The sequence below is a fragment of the Dermochelys coriacea genome, chromosome 3 (assembly GCF_009764565.3).
Source record: "Dermochelys coriacea isolate rDerCor1 chromosome 3, rDerCor1.pri.v4, whole genome shotgun sequence".
NCBI lineage: Eukaryota > Metazoa > Chordata > Testudines > Dermochelyidae > Dermochelys > Dermochelys coriacea.
Genome location: NC_050070.1, coordinates 131,701,449 through 131,717,901, shown reverse-complemented (window position 1 = coordinate 131,717,901; position 16,453 = coordinate 131,701,449). Strand labels below are relative to the sequence as shown.

The following is a 16,453-nucleotide window of genomic DNA, read 5'->3' as shown; positions in this document are numbered from 1 at the left end:
CTACATCTATTTTACGATCAACTTACACCCAGCCTTGTATTTCACACAGCAGTTAATATCACCACTGAATCTGGCCCCGAGACGTCCATGACAGTTGCACCTGTTTATCCCAGGCTTTACTTGGCTGAATGTGGTTATAAAATGGAAAACTGATAGTTTTAAAACAGTGTAGCATTGGAGGCCACCATTGATCAGCTGTTCAGCTCCGTGCTCTGCCTACACCTTAGGAGTACACAATAGCATGGGCTATCGGAAATGAAAGGTGAAAATTTCTAAGACATTGAGTGCCAGGGAGGGTTAAGCTTTTCATACAAAAGATGATAAAATCTGAAAGGTGTATCTGTTTCAAAATGCATAGCTCTCCTAAATGCGCTGAAAGGATGGCTGGCTTGATTAATTGTTACCCTGCAATTGCAGGGGCCTCAAGCATTGGTGCATCTCAGTTCCTCCTGTTCTCTGCCTGTGACACATCATAATTTAGTTTCCTATGGACTGTAATACTTGGGTCTCATTTCAGTGGTTGGGTTTAGTGTGCGGGTGCTGGCTGTGTCACTGCCCTATGATATACAGGAGGCCAGACTAGATGGTCTGGTGCTCCCTTCTATCTTAAAGTGTGTTACTGTGACTGTTACTCATAATCTGTGTGCAAGAACAAATGTTAGCTCTCTGATAGTTTTAATTATCCCTGTTCTTGTAGCCCCCTAAACCAGCCACACTGCAACAAGAAACAGAAGAAGAAAAACAGTTCCAGGCATTGTTTAAACAGGTTGCAGGAGAGGTGAGTGCATATTCAGAACGCTTTTAGTTTTGTCTTATGGTCATGCCTATGACATCATGCTTCAGGGCTTTAGCTAGTCCCCTGAGGGGATCAGTAAGGAAGTTTTTCCCCAATATACACTTGTAATCTTCGGGGAGGGGGCCTCACCTTCCTCTGACCCAGCAGAGATCTGCCACAGGTAGAGACATGATACCCACTGGGGTGGCCGGTGCTCTGAGGTAGTGCAATCAGGCTGGTGAGTCTTGTTCGTATGATTGCCAGACTTTGGGTCAGGAAGGAATTTTCTCCCAGGTCAGATTAGCAAGGAAACTGGGGGCGAGAGTTGCCTTCTCTGCTACGTGGGCCCCATGTATCACTTGCCAGGTTCATCTGCGTGTATCTCAAACCCAATCAATTCTCTGGCATCCCAGGGGCCTTGGGCAGTGGCCTTTCCTGTTCTCTGCTTGTGGCGCACAATAGTTTTGTCTCCTGAGGACTAAAATGCTTTAGTTTAACTGACATCATTGGGCTCAACACAGGGGTATTTGGATGCAGTTCAATGGCCTGTGAAGTGCAGGAGGTCTGATGATCCCATCTAGCTTTCAACTTTATGAAACTATAAAAATCATGAATGTCTTGAAAAAACTGGAATGGGAACAACTCTATGTAGCTGAAAATATATATGTCTATTGTCACATAATTCCATGTGAAGTTAAAATTCAGGGTTCCATATGTAATATGTTGACTTGCAGTATATATTCAGCCACTAGATGTCTCTGTGTCCTTGATAAAGTTCCTGATTTCAGAGTAGCAGCCGTGTTAGTCTGTATTCGCAAAAAGAAAAGGAGTACTTGTGGCACCTTAGAGACTAACAAATTTATTAGAGCATAAGCTTTCGTGAGCTACAGCTCACTTCATCGGATGCATTTGGTGGAAAAAACAGAGGAGAGATTTATATACACACACACAGAGAACATGAAACAATGGGTTTATCATACACACAGTAAGGAGAGTGATCACTTAAGATAAGCCATCACCAGCAGCAGGGGGGGGAAAGGAGGAAAACCTTTCATGGTGACAAGCAAGGTAGGCTAATTCCAGCAGTTAACAAGAATATCAGAGGAACAGTGGGGGGTGGGGTGGGAGGGAGAAATACCATGGGGAAATAGTTTTACTTTGTGTAATGACTCATCCATTCCCAGTCTCCCCACTGTATTTTCCACCAAATGCATCTGATGAAGTGAGCTGTAGCTCACAAAAGCTTATGCTCAAATAAATTTGTTAGTCTCTAAGGTGCCACAAGTCCTCCTTTTCTTTTTTGCGAATACAGACTCGCACGGCTGCTACTCTGAAACACTAGAACACTAGCTGTGAGGGAGCCTGTTTGTGTCTGAAGCTGCAGTTATTTTTTTTAAATAAACACCTCCTGTTTGAGAAGAACGGTGATTCCATGTAGCATGTCAGTGAGCAGCTCGGTTGTATTTTGCCATCTCCCCCCTTTTTTTAAGTCCTTCTGTTGTTTGTGTGATTCACTATTTCTTGGATTTCAGCAGCAAGCTGTAAAGCCAGTGACAGTAGTGCAGTAGAGTTTTGTGGTTGTCAGATGGATGCTATTTGCATTCTGTTAGGCTTTCAATATGTCTGAATCTAGACACACAAAAGTAACAGCTGCTTTAATTTCTCAACTTTAGGACATGGAGATAACTGCAGAAGAACTTGAATACATTCTGGATGCTGTATTAAAAAAAAGTAGGTTTTAACAACTTTATTTGCACTTATATAGTGGCTTTCATCCAAGGACCTCAAAGGGCTTTATAAAAGTGGATATTATCCCCACTTTACAGGTGGGAAAACTGAGGCACTGCCTAGTAACTTGCATAATGTCACACAGCAAGTGAGTGGCAGAGTCGGGTTACAGAACCCAAGTTCCCTGACATAACCCCTAGCCTACGCTGTCTCCCAACAAAATCCATTTCAGGTCAGTGATGCCAGTTCCCGGCTCTGGAGAAAGAGGATTGTCTTATGGCTAAGGCAGTGGACTGAGACTCAGGAGATCCTACCTCTACCATAACCTAGGCAAAATTATTTAATCTGTCAGTTCCCCATCTGTAAAATGGGGATCATATTTCCTTTCATCCACCCTTCATCTGTCTTGTCTATATAGATTGTAATCTCTTTGAGACAAGGACTGTCTCTTGCTATGTGTATGTTCAGTGCCTAGCACAATATGGCCTCCATGTTGGACAGGGTCTCTAGGCAGTACCATAAAACAAACAAATGATAATAATAGTAACGAAATAGTGACAAAACCAAAGAAGAAATTGTGAAAAGTAAAAAGTCTATTTTTTATCCTCCTGAAGAATATGAGACTCAATGAGTTACTGGGAGCAGAACTAATGTTCTCTGGTTTTCTGGGGTATCTAAATTTCATTTGGATTTCTGATTCTTAAAATAGTCAAGGAAAAGGAAACTCAAGCCATTCTCCACAATACAAACAGCAGCTTGTGTTTACATTTGATGGGAATGTGCAGGAAATCTGTGTGTGCTCATCTCAGCAAATGCTCCATTCACTGAATAGCATCAATGCCCACTAAATATCTGCTCATGCACAAGGCACACTAGGTCCACAAAATGAGAACATAAACACAGCTGCTGTCATTTAATTCCTACCTGTAATTACCCTGTAGCTAACAGTGTTCTTCACTTTCCATCCTCAGCTGTTCTGTAGCTCTGCAGAGTGCTGTTACACAGTTGTTTGGTTTCAACCCTGAAGTGGCTTCACTTCAGTAGGATGACCATATTTTCCCAAAGAGAAAACAGAACATCACAGTGGGCCAGCCCAAGGCCCGCTCCCTGCCCCCCTGCAAGTCCCCTCGCCTAGCCCTCCCTGCCTCTTGCCCATGTGGGGCTGGCCCGAGGCATCCCTCTCCCCCCCACACATGGGGCCAGCCCGAGCCCCCTCTGCCACCTGTCTGCTTGGGACTGGCCTGAAGTCTCCCTCTACCCTGCCCATTTGGGACCAGCCCGAGGCCCCCCTACCTCCTGCATGTGGGGCCGGCCCAAGACCCCCTGCCACACACCCGCGTGGGGATGGCTGGCCAGAGCCACTCTCCCAAGACCTCCCTCCCACACAGGGCTGGCATTGCCACTTGCTCTCCCCCCCCCCATTCCTCTGCACCCTGTTAGGGGTCGCACCCACTAAGGGTCGCAGCCGCTTTTTTGGCAAAACTGGTCATTTGTCCAGTTTACTTTTGCCAACTATCAGAGGACAGGATATTGGGCTTGATGGACCTTTGGTCTGACCCAGTATGGCTGTTCTTATGTTCTAAGTGGCCTCTGTATAAGAAGGGATAAATTCTGCTCCCAGTTACACTGATATGAAACCTGATGGACTCACTTGAAGTCAGTAGAATCATTCCAGATTTACACCACAGTAACCAAGAACAGTATTTAGCCATAGACAGTTAAGAAATATGCAGTGTGGATTTCAGAGACCTATTTTGCTTAGTTTGTTAATCATCTCCTCAGGTTTGTTGAGCACTGTGGGATACTTTGATGAAGCATGTTTAGCAATGCGTCACTCATTTCTCTGGTCTCCGGTTGTTCTGCTGCTGAGCACTTTGTTATCATCCTGTGAATCTGGGCTCAGCGCTTTCAGGAAAAGACCATCCTCAACCTCCAGCTATGCTCCTTTTGGGAACTATGTAGTCATGCAGGATATGGGGAGGTGGCAAGGGCTTGTTGCGGTAATGTTGGTGACCGTCTTGCCACACTCTGCAGTTATAGGTGTAGTTCAGCACATTTCCCCTTCCACTTAACTCAGGATTGAGTCCATACAGCCCAGATCCTCAAAATGCTTAGGCACCCAACTCCCACTGAATTAATGGGAGTTATGAACCCAAATACTTTTGCAGATCTGGGCCTGTCACTGTCTGTGGCAGGCCAAACAATAACAAAAGGGCATGCCCATGAAGGTTAGAAACAGAAGAAAAAAAACCTGCCCAGGGCTTTGGTTTGACTCATCAAACAAGCAGCACAAAGGACCTCCAGTTACTTTAGAAATTGTAGACCCTCCTCAAAAGAGTTTGCCTCAAAAACAAAATGGGTTCAGTTGCCTACAACATGCGTTGCCCAGATCAGGATTCCAAATTAGTTGCCAGGGAAATAACATTTCCCAGCAATACCACACCCCTGGATCCCAGAGCAAGGCCAGTTGGGAACTACCCCAATCTGCTCTTACCACCAAAGGAGAGGAGAGGTCTGGCACACCCTGCTTATAGGGCTCCTGTCTCAGGGCCTATGTGCTGAGTCAGCAGTGTGGTGTCCTACAAATCCCAGCTCACCTCCCCAAGACGACTTCCTCCCTTCACTGACCACATCCTCTGCTCCATAGATATTTTAAAAAGTCACAGTTGGAAGGGGGAAGTGCTGGCTTACAGGTCTCACAAATCTTAAATGGCAGGTGCATCCTGTTGCACTATTATACTACTCCGATTCTGGTTGGTTTGTTGGTTGGTTCCCTCCCCCTCATCATGAAAACACTGGAAATCAAAATGTTTAATAGTTGTGTTAAAAGGCAAAATGTTCAGAAGTGCCTAAACCCATAGGCATTTCTGAAAATGTTACCTAAAGTAAATTCTAAGGGACTGATCCAGTACCTAGTGAAGTCAATAATGGTGGGTCCCATTAGACTCCCAGTGACTGCATTGAGCTTTCGATCAGGCAATAATTTTTTAGTGGCTAATTCAAAAGTATGTGTAACACCCCTTAAGACAACAATAAATGCATAAAATATATGGACATATGGTTTTGAAACTGTGATTCTATCAGCTCTACTCTGCATCATCAGATTGATGAGATGGTCAATCCCTGCTTGACTGTTAATATCATTATATTTAAGATTTTTAAAGGATTTTTACAAAGCTAGTCCTGCAGCTCTTACTCTTTTGAGTAGTCCTATTGAATGAGATTTTAACTGAAGTCATTGGAGGTTTCTCATGTGAGTAGAGTCATAGGAGTATCTTTGGAACTATATCTTTCTTTATGAAGCACATTGTTCCACTTTTTTTCATTGTTAATTTTTTAGACTTTAAGTTTATGCCCAATGAATTTATTTCTTATTTAACTTGATTTTTATGCTTTTTCAGCAAACACCATCGCATTTGAGAAAGTAAGCCTCATGACATGTAAAAACATCATCTCTCTCATGGATGTATCCTTTCACATAAATGCTGATGTGAATTCTCTGGGGCCACACTGGCACTGAATGTATGCAAGTGCCCTGAGAGATCTTTCTCATCCCCTATGCTAGACATGAGTGCAATATTGTGAAATAGTGGAGGTACACTAAGCACAACAAACAAATGGTGTCAAAATTGTATTCCAGCTTTTATTATAGAAACTTAAAGTGGGACTTTTCAAAAGCATTCAGGTTATATCATAGACTTCAGTGTAGTCCCTGTCTGAGCTCTTCTGAAAATCTCACTCATTTTATTTATATAATAGATGTTGCTATTTCAACTACTGGGCAGAAATCTGAAAAATCTGGAAATAGCTGTCAACCAGATCCTTGCGCTCCAAAAAGCCAGTTCCTTCCCAAGAAACAGCTGTCTTAGAACTGCCTGATCACTACTGAAGCTTCCTAGGATAGCTTCTTCCCTTTCATAGGTACTTTGCTGAGCTGCTCCCCTGATAGCTGGCCATTTAATATTGCAGACCAAGCAGCCACAGCCCTAACATAGCAGCTGGCTGCTGCTTGCTGTATCTGTCTCCTGTCCAGCTAGTAAGTTCTCCTCTTTTGTTTTTGTTTCTCCAGCCCTTGTTATTTGTGGCACCTCCTCACAAATACTTGCAATAAAAGCCCAAACAAAACAAAACAAAACTGCCTCTGATTTGAGATACAGCTACCAACTCAAAACTCAGCCCAGGCTGGTCAAAAATGGTTAAGATTTGTGAGGCTCTCAAGCAAATCTGCCCAGTTTTGAATAAAACCGGGGACCATTTATTCTTTTGCTGAATAGTGGGAAGTGCCACTCTATAGAAGATGGCTGCTTCTAAAACTACTCTGGCCTAAGTTTTCAAACCTGAGTGTGTGAAGTTCAGCACCTAAATCCATGCTTAGGCATCCAAGTAAGTGGTCTGATTTTCAGAGGTGCTTGAGCACCTTTACAATCCTATGGTTGTTATGGGTGCTCAGTGCCTCTTCAAATTAGGCCATCCACTCAGGGGCTTGTTTAGGGTGTAGCTCCAGACTTTAGGCAGACCCAGATTTGAACACTGTGGCCTGTAGGAATGCTTGCTGCATTGGTAGCCTTTAGGAGGGCTCTCACCTGAAAAACTAAGATAAAATGTTGAGACGAGGTGGAAGAAGTAGCCATCACCAGCCAAATCCTGATGCCCTCACTCTGAGTAAGGACCCCATCCTGTGATGGATTTAGCACCTCCTGGGAGGTGGTTCTGAGTGTCTCAGCTCCCATTAAAATCAGCACTTTGCAGGATCAGGGCCCTAAGGACTGAGGGATTTTCCCACATATGGGAAAGAGGCAAGTTATAACAAATCTCAATACCCCTCTATTAAAAAGTACCTCAGCTTTCTATAGCAACTGTCCCAAACACCAAGGCCAGGTTCTGTCACACTCACTCTACAAGTAGTTCCATTGTTTTTTGACTGACTCCAGGTAGAAGAATCTGGCCCTAAGATAGCAATGCTGATAATGCCGTGAGTGAGCAATTCCCGTAAAATATGGTAGCATTTTTTATCAGGTAATTTAATTATCTGAATCGTTCCTATCCAATTGGAATCCAAAGCTGCTCTTGCTTTGGGACAGTGTTCTCCTTACATTACTCAGCAGAGCTATCATACAGTGTTCTAGGTTTCCAACAGCAATCATTGCAATTGTTTGCTCTCAACAGCATCATAGGCTTAGACTAGTGTAGCTATTGTTATCTGAGTAAAGGAATGACTTGGACATAAAATGGGATTTGGACGTAACATGGGATTTCACTTAACCAGTATTTTTCCTTAATGTGGCTTATACTAGTCCAGTGGTAATGGGAAACTGGAATTTAATGAGTTCAAGATTTTCTGGGACAAACTAAAGAAGTGGCTTGTATGTGACTGTGTTCATTATTTTGAGTCTTTGTTATTGGAGTTTTTTAGGAAAATATCAGACAAACACACTTCAGAGGTGGTCTAGATATACTTGATTCTGTCACAGCACAGGATGAACTACTAGACGACTTCTTAAGGTCCCTTCCAGCCCTCTATTTCTATGATTTTCAGAGACAAAAATCTAATGGCATACATCTTCAAAAGCACAAAATATTGATTAAAAACACAAGCTCTTCAAAATGTTTTTTTCTTCTGGGAAGTATGACCAATTTTTAGTTTTCCATTGTCCCAAACCAGAATGGTTTACTGGAAATATCAGTAATTTTGGTAAGCTAAGAAACTATGTTTGGGGTAATGAATTTCAGAAATGTGCTTTAATAGGAGGCTAATCAAAATAACATTTGAGGATTCTATTCCTATTGTTTCACACAAGAAGAAAATGCTGACTTGTGATTAGTGGAAAATAGTCATGTGATGAATTATTATGTTCCATTGTTTATCTCCTCAGCAGTAAGCAATACTGAGGGTCTGGAACAATGTTAACTGGTTAGGCTCCAATTCTGCAAACACTTACACACTTTACTTACCTTTACTACCATGAGTTGTCCCTTTGAAATCAGTGTCACTATTATGGTAGTAAAGTTAAGCATGTGAGTATATGTTTGCAGGATTGCATCTCAAGGCACAATAATTGTTTCCTCATGGGCCATTAATAATCTTTTCTGAATTTATGCTACATCCAAGATGTGATCATTGCAATTTTCTGCTTCCTGGATTTTTCATCCAAAATCTCAATTGTTTTTCTGGATCACTTTACTTTGTCAATCCTTTAATACAAATTTGTGATTTTTTTTTTAAACTGGTACATTTAAGAAATGCATGCCCCCAATGGAGAGATTTCCAGATATTTCTGATTAAAACATTCAGAGTGAATATAACAATGGATATAACTAATTCACAATTGAGTGAAGATCAATATATTCTGTCCCACAAGGAAAATGTGGAACTTTACTTCAGCTTGATAAACAGTGCTGTTTGATTTTCAGCTCAGCATGCTTCCTAATTCCTCTTTTGACCCAAGCAGCTAGTCAGAAATTCAGGGTCTGGTAAGTTGTTCCAGTTAGGAGTAGGAACTAGTGGTAGTCAGGTGTTTCTTTGATTTAGTTTTGTTTATTTACAAAGAACATGCAAAGCTCTGTGTCTCTGACGGCGGAAGGAAACAAACAGCAGGAAACAACTTCTTTTGCTCATAGCACCAAGAGCGCTCTTTTCAGCCGGCACCCTGACCCAAAAACCGCTCCTCAGGTTTCTTCCAGGGTCAGCCACTGCTTTCAGCTGTCTCTCTGAGTTTCTCTCATACATGTTCTCCCTTATTAAAGTGGGAGTGATCACAGGGGGTTGCAGATCTAGGGGGGGGGGGAAATGTAAAGCTCAGCTGGGGTTAATGGGGAGCACAGAGCATCTACCATAGCTGCTGCCTCATAAGCTCCCCAGGCTCCTGCTGCTTCCTCATACAGCACAGGGCTTGGCCACAGGTAGTGCCCACTTCCTGGCTCCTTTGCCTGCCGATCTTGCAGACGGGGGGGCCTGTGTCTCTGAGGGAGCAGAGCCTAGGGCTGGGAACTATAGAAGACCGGGGAGCAGCAGATGTAGTAGCTCAGATAGGGAGACCAGCCCTGGCACAACTTAGAAGCCAGGATGGGGCTGGGAGAATCCACAGGGGCCTCAGACCCTACCCCTCCAGCTACCCACCACCTTGCAGGAGCAGGCTCGGAGCCAGGCCAGCAGAGTGGGATGGGGTGTGGAGCAGCAAGAATGGGAGGCAGAGAACAGGCCCCCAAAGGACTCTCTCTAGCCCCAGAGAGACCCCCCAACCCCACTGTCACTAGTCCCCCATCCTCAAGAGAGACCCCAAACTTCACTTTTACTGCACCCTGAGACCCCCAACCACACTGTCACTGCACACCCATCCCTAAGGCCCCCAACCCCACTGAATCACATTGTATGCCATCCTCTCAGACCCCCAACCTCAGTGTCATTGCACTCCCACCCCAGAGATCCCCCCAGGCCCATTGAATCTCACAGAACCCCTATCCCCACTGTCACTGCACCCCCATGCTCTGAGAGACCCAGACCCTACTGTATGTCACTGCACACTCTCCCCCTTCAGATCCCCCCAAACCCCACTGACTGTCCCCCACTCCCGAGAGACCCCCTCAACCCCATTCCTACGGCCTCCCCAGTCCCTATTCCCAAAGAGACCCCCAACTCCATTGAATCTCACTGCACACCAGCCCCCTATCCCCAAATAGACCCCACTGAATTTCACAAACCCCCAGACCTTCCCCCCCTCAAACTCTCAGGATATATTCTGTTTTAGTAATTTGCATTACACAAATAGGTATACATACTTTACTGAACTAAAAATTTTATGTATTATGTATTATATATATGCAAAAATTGTGAGCTATCTGTATCAAGTGCATGAAAATTAACTTAGGCTAAGGTTGTGACAAACCCCCCACCCCCATTACTTCTTTCAGACCACTTTAAGCACTGCCTCTCACACATACACATACACACACACACACAAAATACTCTGCAAAAAGTTTTGGATGGTTTCACATACTCCTTTTGTCTTAGGTGGGGGCTCACCCTTGCAGTTATGTTAACTGAAGAGTGAGTTCACACCTACCGATTTCAATGAGGTTTTAACTCAACCCATAACAACTTTCACTCAGCTCATAACAAATATGATAGAGACAGCTTGATCCCAAATATACCCTCAGTTACACAGCCAGATTGGATCCAGATCAAAGTCCCCTCAACTTCCTTAAATGTTTGTGCTACATCAACAGTTTTAAAGATAAGCATCTAGAACATGAAACTCCATTGCTTTATATTCTACAAATATGTGAGATTTGTTAACGTACTAAATGCTGAATGTCTACGTTTTCCCCCATGCAGGGTGTCTACCTTAAGTTTGATTCTGATAAATCCGGCACCATGTCCTCCTATGAGCTTCGTAGTGCCCTAACAGCTGCAGGTAAAAGAAATATTTGATTTATGTTGGGAAAACAGAAATACTATGGGGCAGATCTTCGACCGGAGACTGAACTTTCTCTCACACAGAGAACAATTTGTAGAGTGAAAACTGCAAAATTTCAAAAATTCTTATTTCTGAATTCTACATCGATTTTAAATGAAAACCAGTTTGCAGTCAGCTCAGTTTCTGCTAGAGACAGGGAATCAGTTCATAGAGTACTTGACCACTAACAAATTTCCAACAAATAACTAGATTATTTATAAAAGTCTCACAGATTTCTTTTCAGGTCAGTTAGGTTGTTGCTGCTGGTTCTTTATTTATTTATGTATTTGTTTTTGTTTTTTTTAAAGGATTTCAACTCAATAATTACCTGCTGCAGCTGATTGTCCTCAGATATTCTGATGACCAGTTCCATATTGATTTTGATGACTTCCTAAACTGCTTAATTCGCCTAGAGAATGCAAGTCGTGAGTATCCACTTTTGCTGAAATCATATGTGTAACACACTCACAAAGTTTGGGTTATATCCCTGGTAAAGGCTGGTCCACTAAAAGATAACATTCTACTGCTGCAACCAATTAGTGGAGTTACTTCTCAAGCTCAAGTACTGGAGGTCTGACCTACGATCTTGAAGGCCCATTTCAAATGCTGTCAGTGATCCATGTAAGGGATTGTTAGACATGCACATATGTTGACATTGCACACTTTTGAACTATTTGTTTGGGTTTTTGACTGAAAAATATAACCGACAATACAGCTATGAATTCTGGCTCTTGATTCATTTGCATGCAGGGTCTTTCTCTGTCCAGACTAATAGCAATTAATAGGGATGGGTAAATCAGCCTAAATTAGTGATCCTTTGACCCTTGCTCAAACCTTAGACCAAACCCAACCACTTTGAGGATCAAAAACAGTTTAGTTAACTTTCTTAAACAATATTATTAACTTTTTTGCTTCTTTTTCCTTTCTGGTTCCAGCCTGTGCTGGAAATTGAAGGGTCAAAACACAGAGAGGGAGTACGTATTTCTGCCATATTCCCGCTATATTCCCACCATCACTTTTTAGAATCAGGAAATGCAGATAGCCTGGAAAAAATTCAGACATTACTACTGGGGGAATTCTGCGCCACTGTGCATGCGCAGAATTATGTCCCCTGCAGATTTCTTTGCTTCCTGCAGAAAAATGACTTTCTGATGGGGAAGCAAAGGGAAGCCATAAGAGTGGTCATGTGACCCTCACCAGCAGTATGTTTTGTGTGCCCAGGGCAGCTGTCAGAGAGGTAAATCACTGTGGGGCAGGAAGCGGGACTGGGGAAGACCCGGCTGGTGGTTCCTACCTTGCACCAAGCTCAGCTGCTAGTCCGGGCTAGGCTGGGCTGGGGAGGATGGGACTTCCTCTTCCCCTGCATGGAATCCAGGGCCAGATCAGACCCACCTCCAGATTTCTTTCCTGGCTGCAGGAAGCTCTGCAAACTCCCCCCTGCCCTTCTTGCATCCATTGCTCCTCAGCTGCAGGGGGAGGGATCCCTGTATAGGGAGCTGCTCCCCCATCCGCCCAACCCCCATGCATCCAGACCCTCTCATACCCAGACCCTCCCGCTGAGCCTCACCCCTTGCACTCAGAACCCGTTCAATGAGTCCCATTCTCCCTGAACCTGGACCACCCCGACAAGCCACCCACACCCAGATCCCCACCCCACTGAGCCCCAACCATTTGCACGTGGATACCCACCCCACTGAGCCCCAACCATTTGCACGTGGATACCCACCCCACTGAGCCCCACTCCCCCAGCATCTGGACCCCCCAAGCTCTCCCACATCCAGACCCCCCCGCTGAGCCCCAACCACCTTCACCTGGACCCCCTGCAGAGTCCCATTACCATTGTACCCTGAACCCCCTTATAAGCTGCTGTGCATCCAGATCCCCTCTGCACCCAGTTACACCACTGAGCTGCCCACACCCAGATTGTTCCACACAGAACCCTCTCAACCCACACCTGGATCCCCCCTACACTAAGCCCCTCCATATTTGGATCTTGCCTTGCTGAGCCTGTCTCCCATAATTGGTGCACCTGGCATGGAGGAGCAGGGCTCTGGGGTGTTTCTGGGGAGGGCCTGGTCATTGCACTGTCAGGGTTGGGTGCAGCCTCACTGCTGAGTCTGTGTCCCGGGTAGGGGTGATAAGTGAGAGCTGCACAGTGATCTCCCACCTCTGTGCTGCCAGTGTGCTGTGCTCCCCAATACCATGCTGGAGCCTCCACATTTATTTGACAAATAAAATTTGCAGAATTTTGAAAAAAATTTAAAATATTGTGCACAGAATTTTACTTTTTTTGGTGCAGAATTTTTAATTTTTTGGCACCAAATGCCCTCAGGAGTAAGACATGTATCCAAACACCACCAGCTTTGGATTCATTTCTGAAGTCCATACTCAGGCAAAAGTCCCAGTGAAATCAATGGCCATTTTGCCTTCACAAGGACTTCAGTTTTCAAACTCATTCTAAGGGTTCACCAGTCACTTGTGATCTAAGCCTTTATAGAGAGCCAGCTCCTTCCTCTATATGGAACAGTCACAAATGGTGCTTCGCAGTGGGACAGGCTGCTTATGTGTATGAATGTGAATGGGGAGTCTTTATAACTGAGATGTCCTGATGTTTATTTCAGGGGTATTCCTGGCACTAAGTAAGAAAAACAGAGACTTCATTAACCTGAATATAAATGAGGTATGATCATAACTTCATTTTAAAACTGACAACCTGGAAATCTGCTCTAGAACTTTGTCACTTTTTAAAAATTGGGGAATAATCCCGGCCCTAGTGAATTCAGTTGGAGGTTTTGCCATTGACTTCAGTGGAGCCAGGATTTCACCATTACTGCATAACTCTCTCTCCTCCAAGCTGATTTCTCACCTTCTCGCCCCATTTCATAGTCACTGCTCCCTTTCTCTCCTCTTTCTGGGGGTCTCTCCTCCTTACTCTCTCTGGGCCCAATTCACTGCTGGGGCAAATGGGTGCAGCTGATTGGAGAAAAATGCCTCCTGGTTCTTTCTAAGTCATTGTGGATCCATACCACCCTTTACTATAGGCTGTGCCTGACAGGCAGCTGCTGCACTTTGTCCTCTTGTTACTGCGGTGATCCGTATCTTCTCATTGTTTCCTTGTGCTCCCTCGTCTCTCTGTTGTGCCCATCCGTTCCATCTCATTCCACATTTCAGTTATTAGGAGCTCTTTGGAGCAGGGCCCATCTGGCTGTTAGATGGTGGTATATTGCCTAGCACAATGGGAATGGAAGCCTTTAGGTGCTACCACAGTATAATAATAAATAATTATAAATAAACTAATTCTTAGAGATCTACAGTGCATTCCTTTTTTTAACTAAAGAGCTTAATGTTGAACAATTTCCATGTGAGAGAGTCAGGGGGAGGTGGAGGTTCAACTTCTGTCCCTGCTACTGGGAATTATTAAATTTTCTTTTTTGGCATCCTAAGATTTCTTTCCTTGTAATAATTGGACTAAAATGTTACTCTTATTTACACTGTTGTAAATTCAGAGTGACTCCAGCAAAGTCCACTGAGTTACTTCAGATTTACAGGTGCAGGTGAGAGAAGAATTTGTCCTGTTGCCTTTCTCTTAGTCATGAAGAAGTGTTTGAATCTTGCCATTATCTTTGCTGACAAATATTTGTATTGACTACAACTAAACTAGGGAACTAGCTCATTGACACAAGAATCAGAATTCCCCTGCATTGTACGGCATCGATTCAAAACAAGATGGTGCTGTTACAAGGGCCTTTCCTCCTGCACCCGGGGTTTGATGGTGGTAGCTGGGATTATCAGTCATAACTGTTGATCTTTATTTCTCTACTAGTTTATCACCCTGACAATGAACATTTGAAGATGTCCAACCTGGATTTCAGCAGGATCTCATGATTGTGACACTCAAACCTCCAACCAAAGAGCTGTTACCCTTTCCATGCAAATGTATACAGGCGCTGTGGTGCAAGGGGAGCACTTATTCTTCCCATCCTATCTCTCCTCCACCCCCATTACATTAATGAATTAGATCTTTATGGGATGAAATTTGTTTTATTTTGTTTAAAGATTTATATTGATTGCTACAGTGTATATATGCCTTTGAATGAGGCACGTGCATATTTCAAGCAGCCTGAAACTGACAGCGATGAGTGACCAAGGCCTTTTATGAAATATAATCACGTTCAGTCCCAATATACTTATTCATTGCACCACGGAAACCCACTCATTAAGAATCCTCATGGTTGCTTGTCTACAGTTTAGCAAAGTGCTTTTGAAGGTATAGTAACCTGCAGAACTTCATCAAAATGGTATTGGCTTCCAAGTGGATTTTTCCCAACAAACACTGGGCCAGCATTATAGAAGAGCATCCCAGAGTGTTGCAAATCAGGGAGCACTAGTGGAGTGATAGATTTATTATTAACATTCATCCTGGAACGTTTATACCATGGGGGCTGTGATTCTGGCTTGCTCAAAATGATGTTTGATCCATTGGCTGGCCCTGTCTTCAGAGTTCACTGAGATGCAAATTATTTCCTCTGACTCTCCTCTGTTCCATCCTCTAATACCAGGTGGACCAAAGTGTATCCCACAAGGCAAATAATTTTCACACCATTCTACAATGCAGCCAATGGCTTTGTTCATCTTCATTATGAATGTGTGGCCCTCTGAGACCACAGGTGCCAGCATGCAATGCTCCAGTTTGACCTGAGCAGCTAGGACCCGTGTTCCATCCAGGAAGATAAGTGGCTGCATTCTGCTCCATTTTAGGCAAACTAGATCTAGTCAGAGGCAAGTGCCATTCCCTAGCCTTGCAAGTCTCTGCTCAGCCTGAGCCGCAACTTCAAAGTGATCTCTACACAGCTATTCTTACAGCGATAGCATGAGCTCCTCTAGCCCAAGTCTGTCAACCTGGGCATGGAGGCCTGTTCCCACTCGCTCCAGATTGCTGTGTAGACATACCGTGTCAGTCAGTTTCAGGGTGCTGTGCAGAAGTGTTCAAATAGCTTTGGTGTTCAGTGTTAATTAGAAAAAATAAAGTAAAAGGCCGAGCAAGTCTCCATCTGCCCGTTCAGGTTGGTTCCCTCTAGTATATCTATAACTTGTATTTGCTTTGTAATAAATAATTTCTGCTGGGTTTGTTTTGCAAATCATTTCTCGCAGCAAAAGAAACGCCTGTAGAGCAGCTTCTCCTTTCTGAATGTCCAAGTTTTGTCACACTGACATAGCTATGGGTTTATTTTTGGAACTGTGGATCCCACACACCATTTGGAAAGGGAAATCAAGCTTTAACAAGCACGAGGTTAAAACAATGAAATCACTAGGAGTGATGATGGCTAAAACAGCCACTTCTCTGACTTTCAGTAAATTATTCTGTGCCTGGGTAGAAGATGCCTCTGGGGACACTTATGGAATTTGGTAAACCAAGGTATGTAGCCCCCAGAGTGTGTTTATTGTTCAAATTGTAAGACTTTGTGCCTCTCTGACAGCCCTGGGAGGAAGTCCTCTA

General features: G+C 43.9%; 1 protein-coding gene across 1 annotated transcript in view; it reads left to right on the top strand.

Moving 5' to 3' along the window:
- Window positions 1-16,216, top strand: part of CAPN9 (calpain 9) — a 50,790-nt gene extending 34,574 nt beyond the window's left edge. The window contains exons 13-20 of the mRNA XM_038397243.2: window positions 698-778; window positions 2,449-2,506; window positions 5,905-5,969; window positions 7,798-7,866; window positions 10,836-10,914; window positions 11,265-11,381; window positions 13,578-13,636; window positions 14,780-16,216. Of these exons, the coding sequence (XP_038253171.1) occupies window positions 698-778; window positions 2,449-2,506; window positions 5,905-5,969; window positions 7,798-7,866; window positions 10,836-10,914; window positions 11,265-11,381; window positions 13,578-13,636; window positions 14,780-14,806 (555 nt within the window). The 3' untranslated portion in view covers window positions 14,807-16,216. The remainder of the gene's footprint in view (window positions 1-697; window positions 779-2,448; window positions 2,507-5,904; window positions 5,970-7,797; window positions 7,867-10,835; window positions 10,915-11,264; window positions 11,382-13,577; window positions 13,637-14,779) is intronic.
- The last annotated feature ends 237 nt before the right edge of the window (window positions 16,217-16,453 follow it).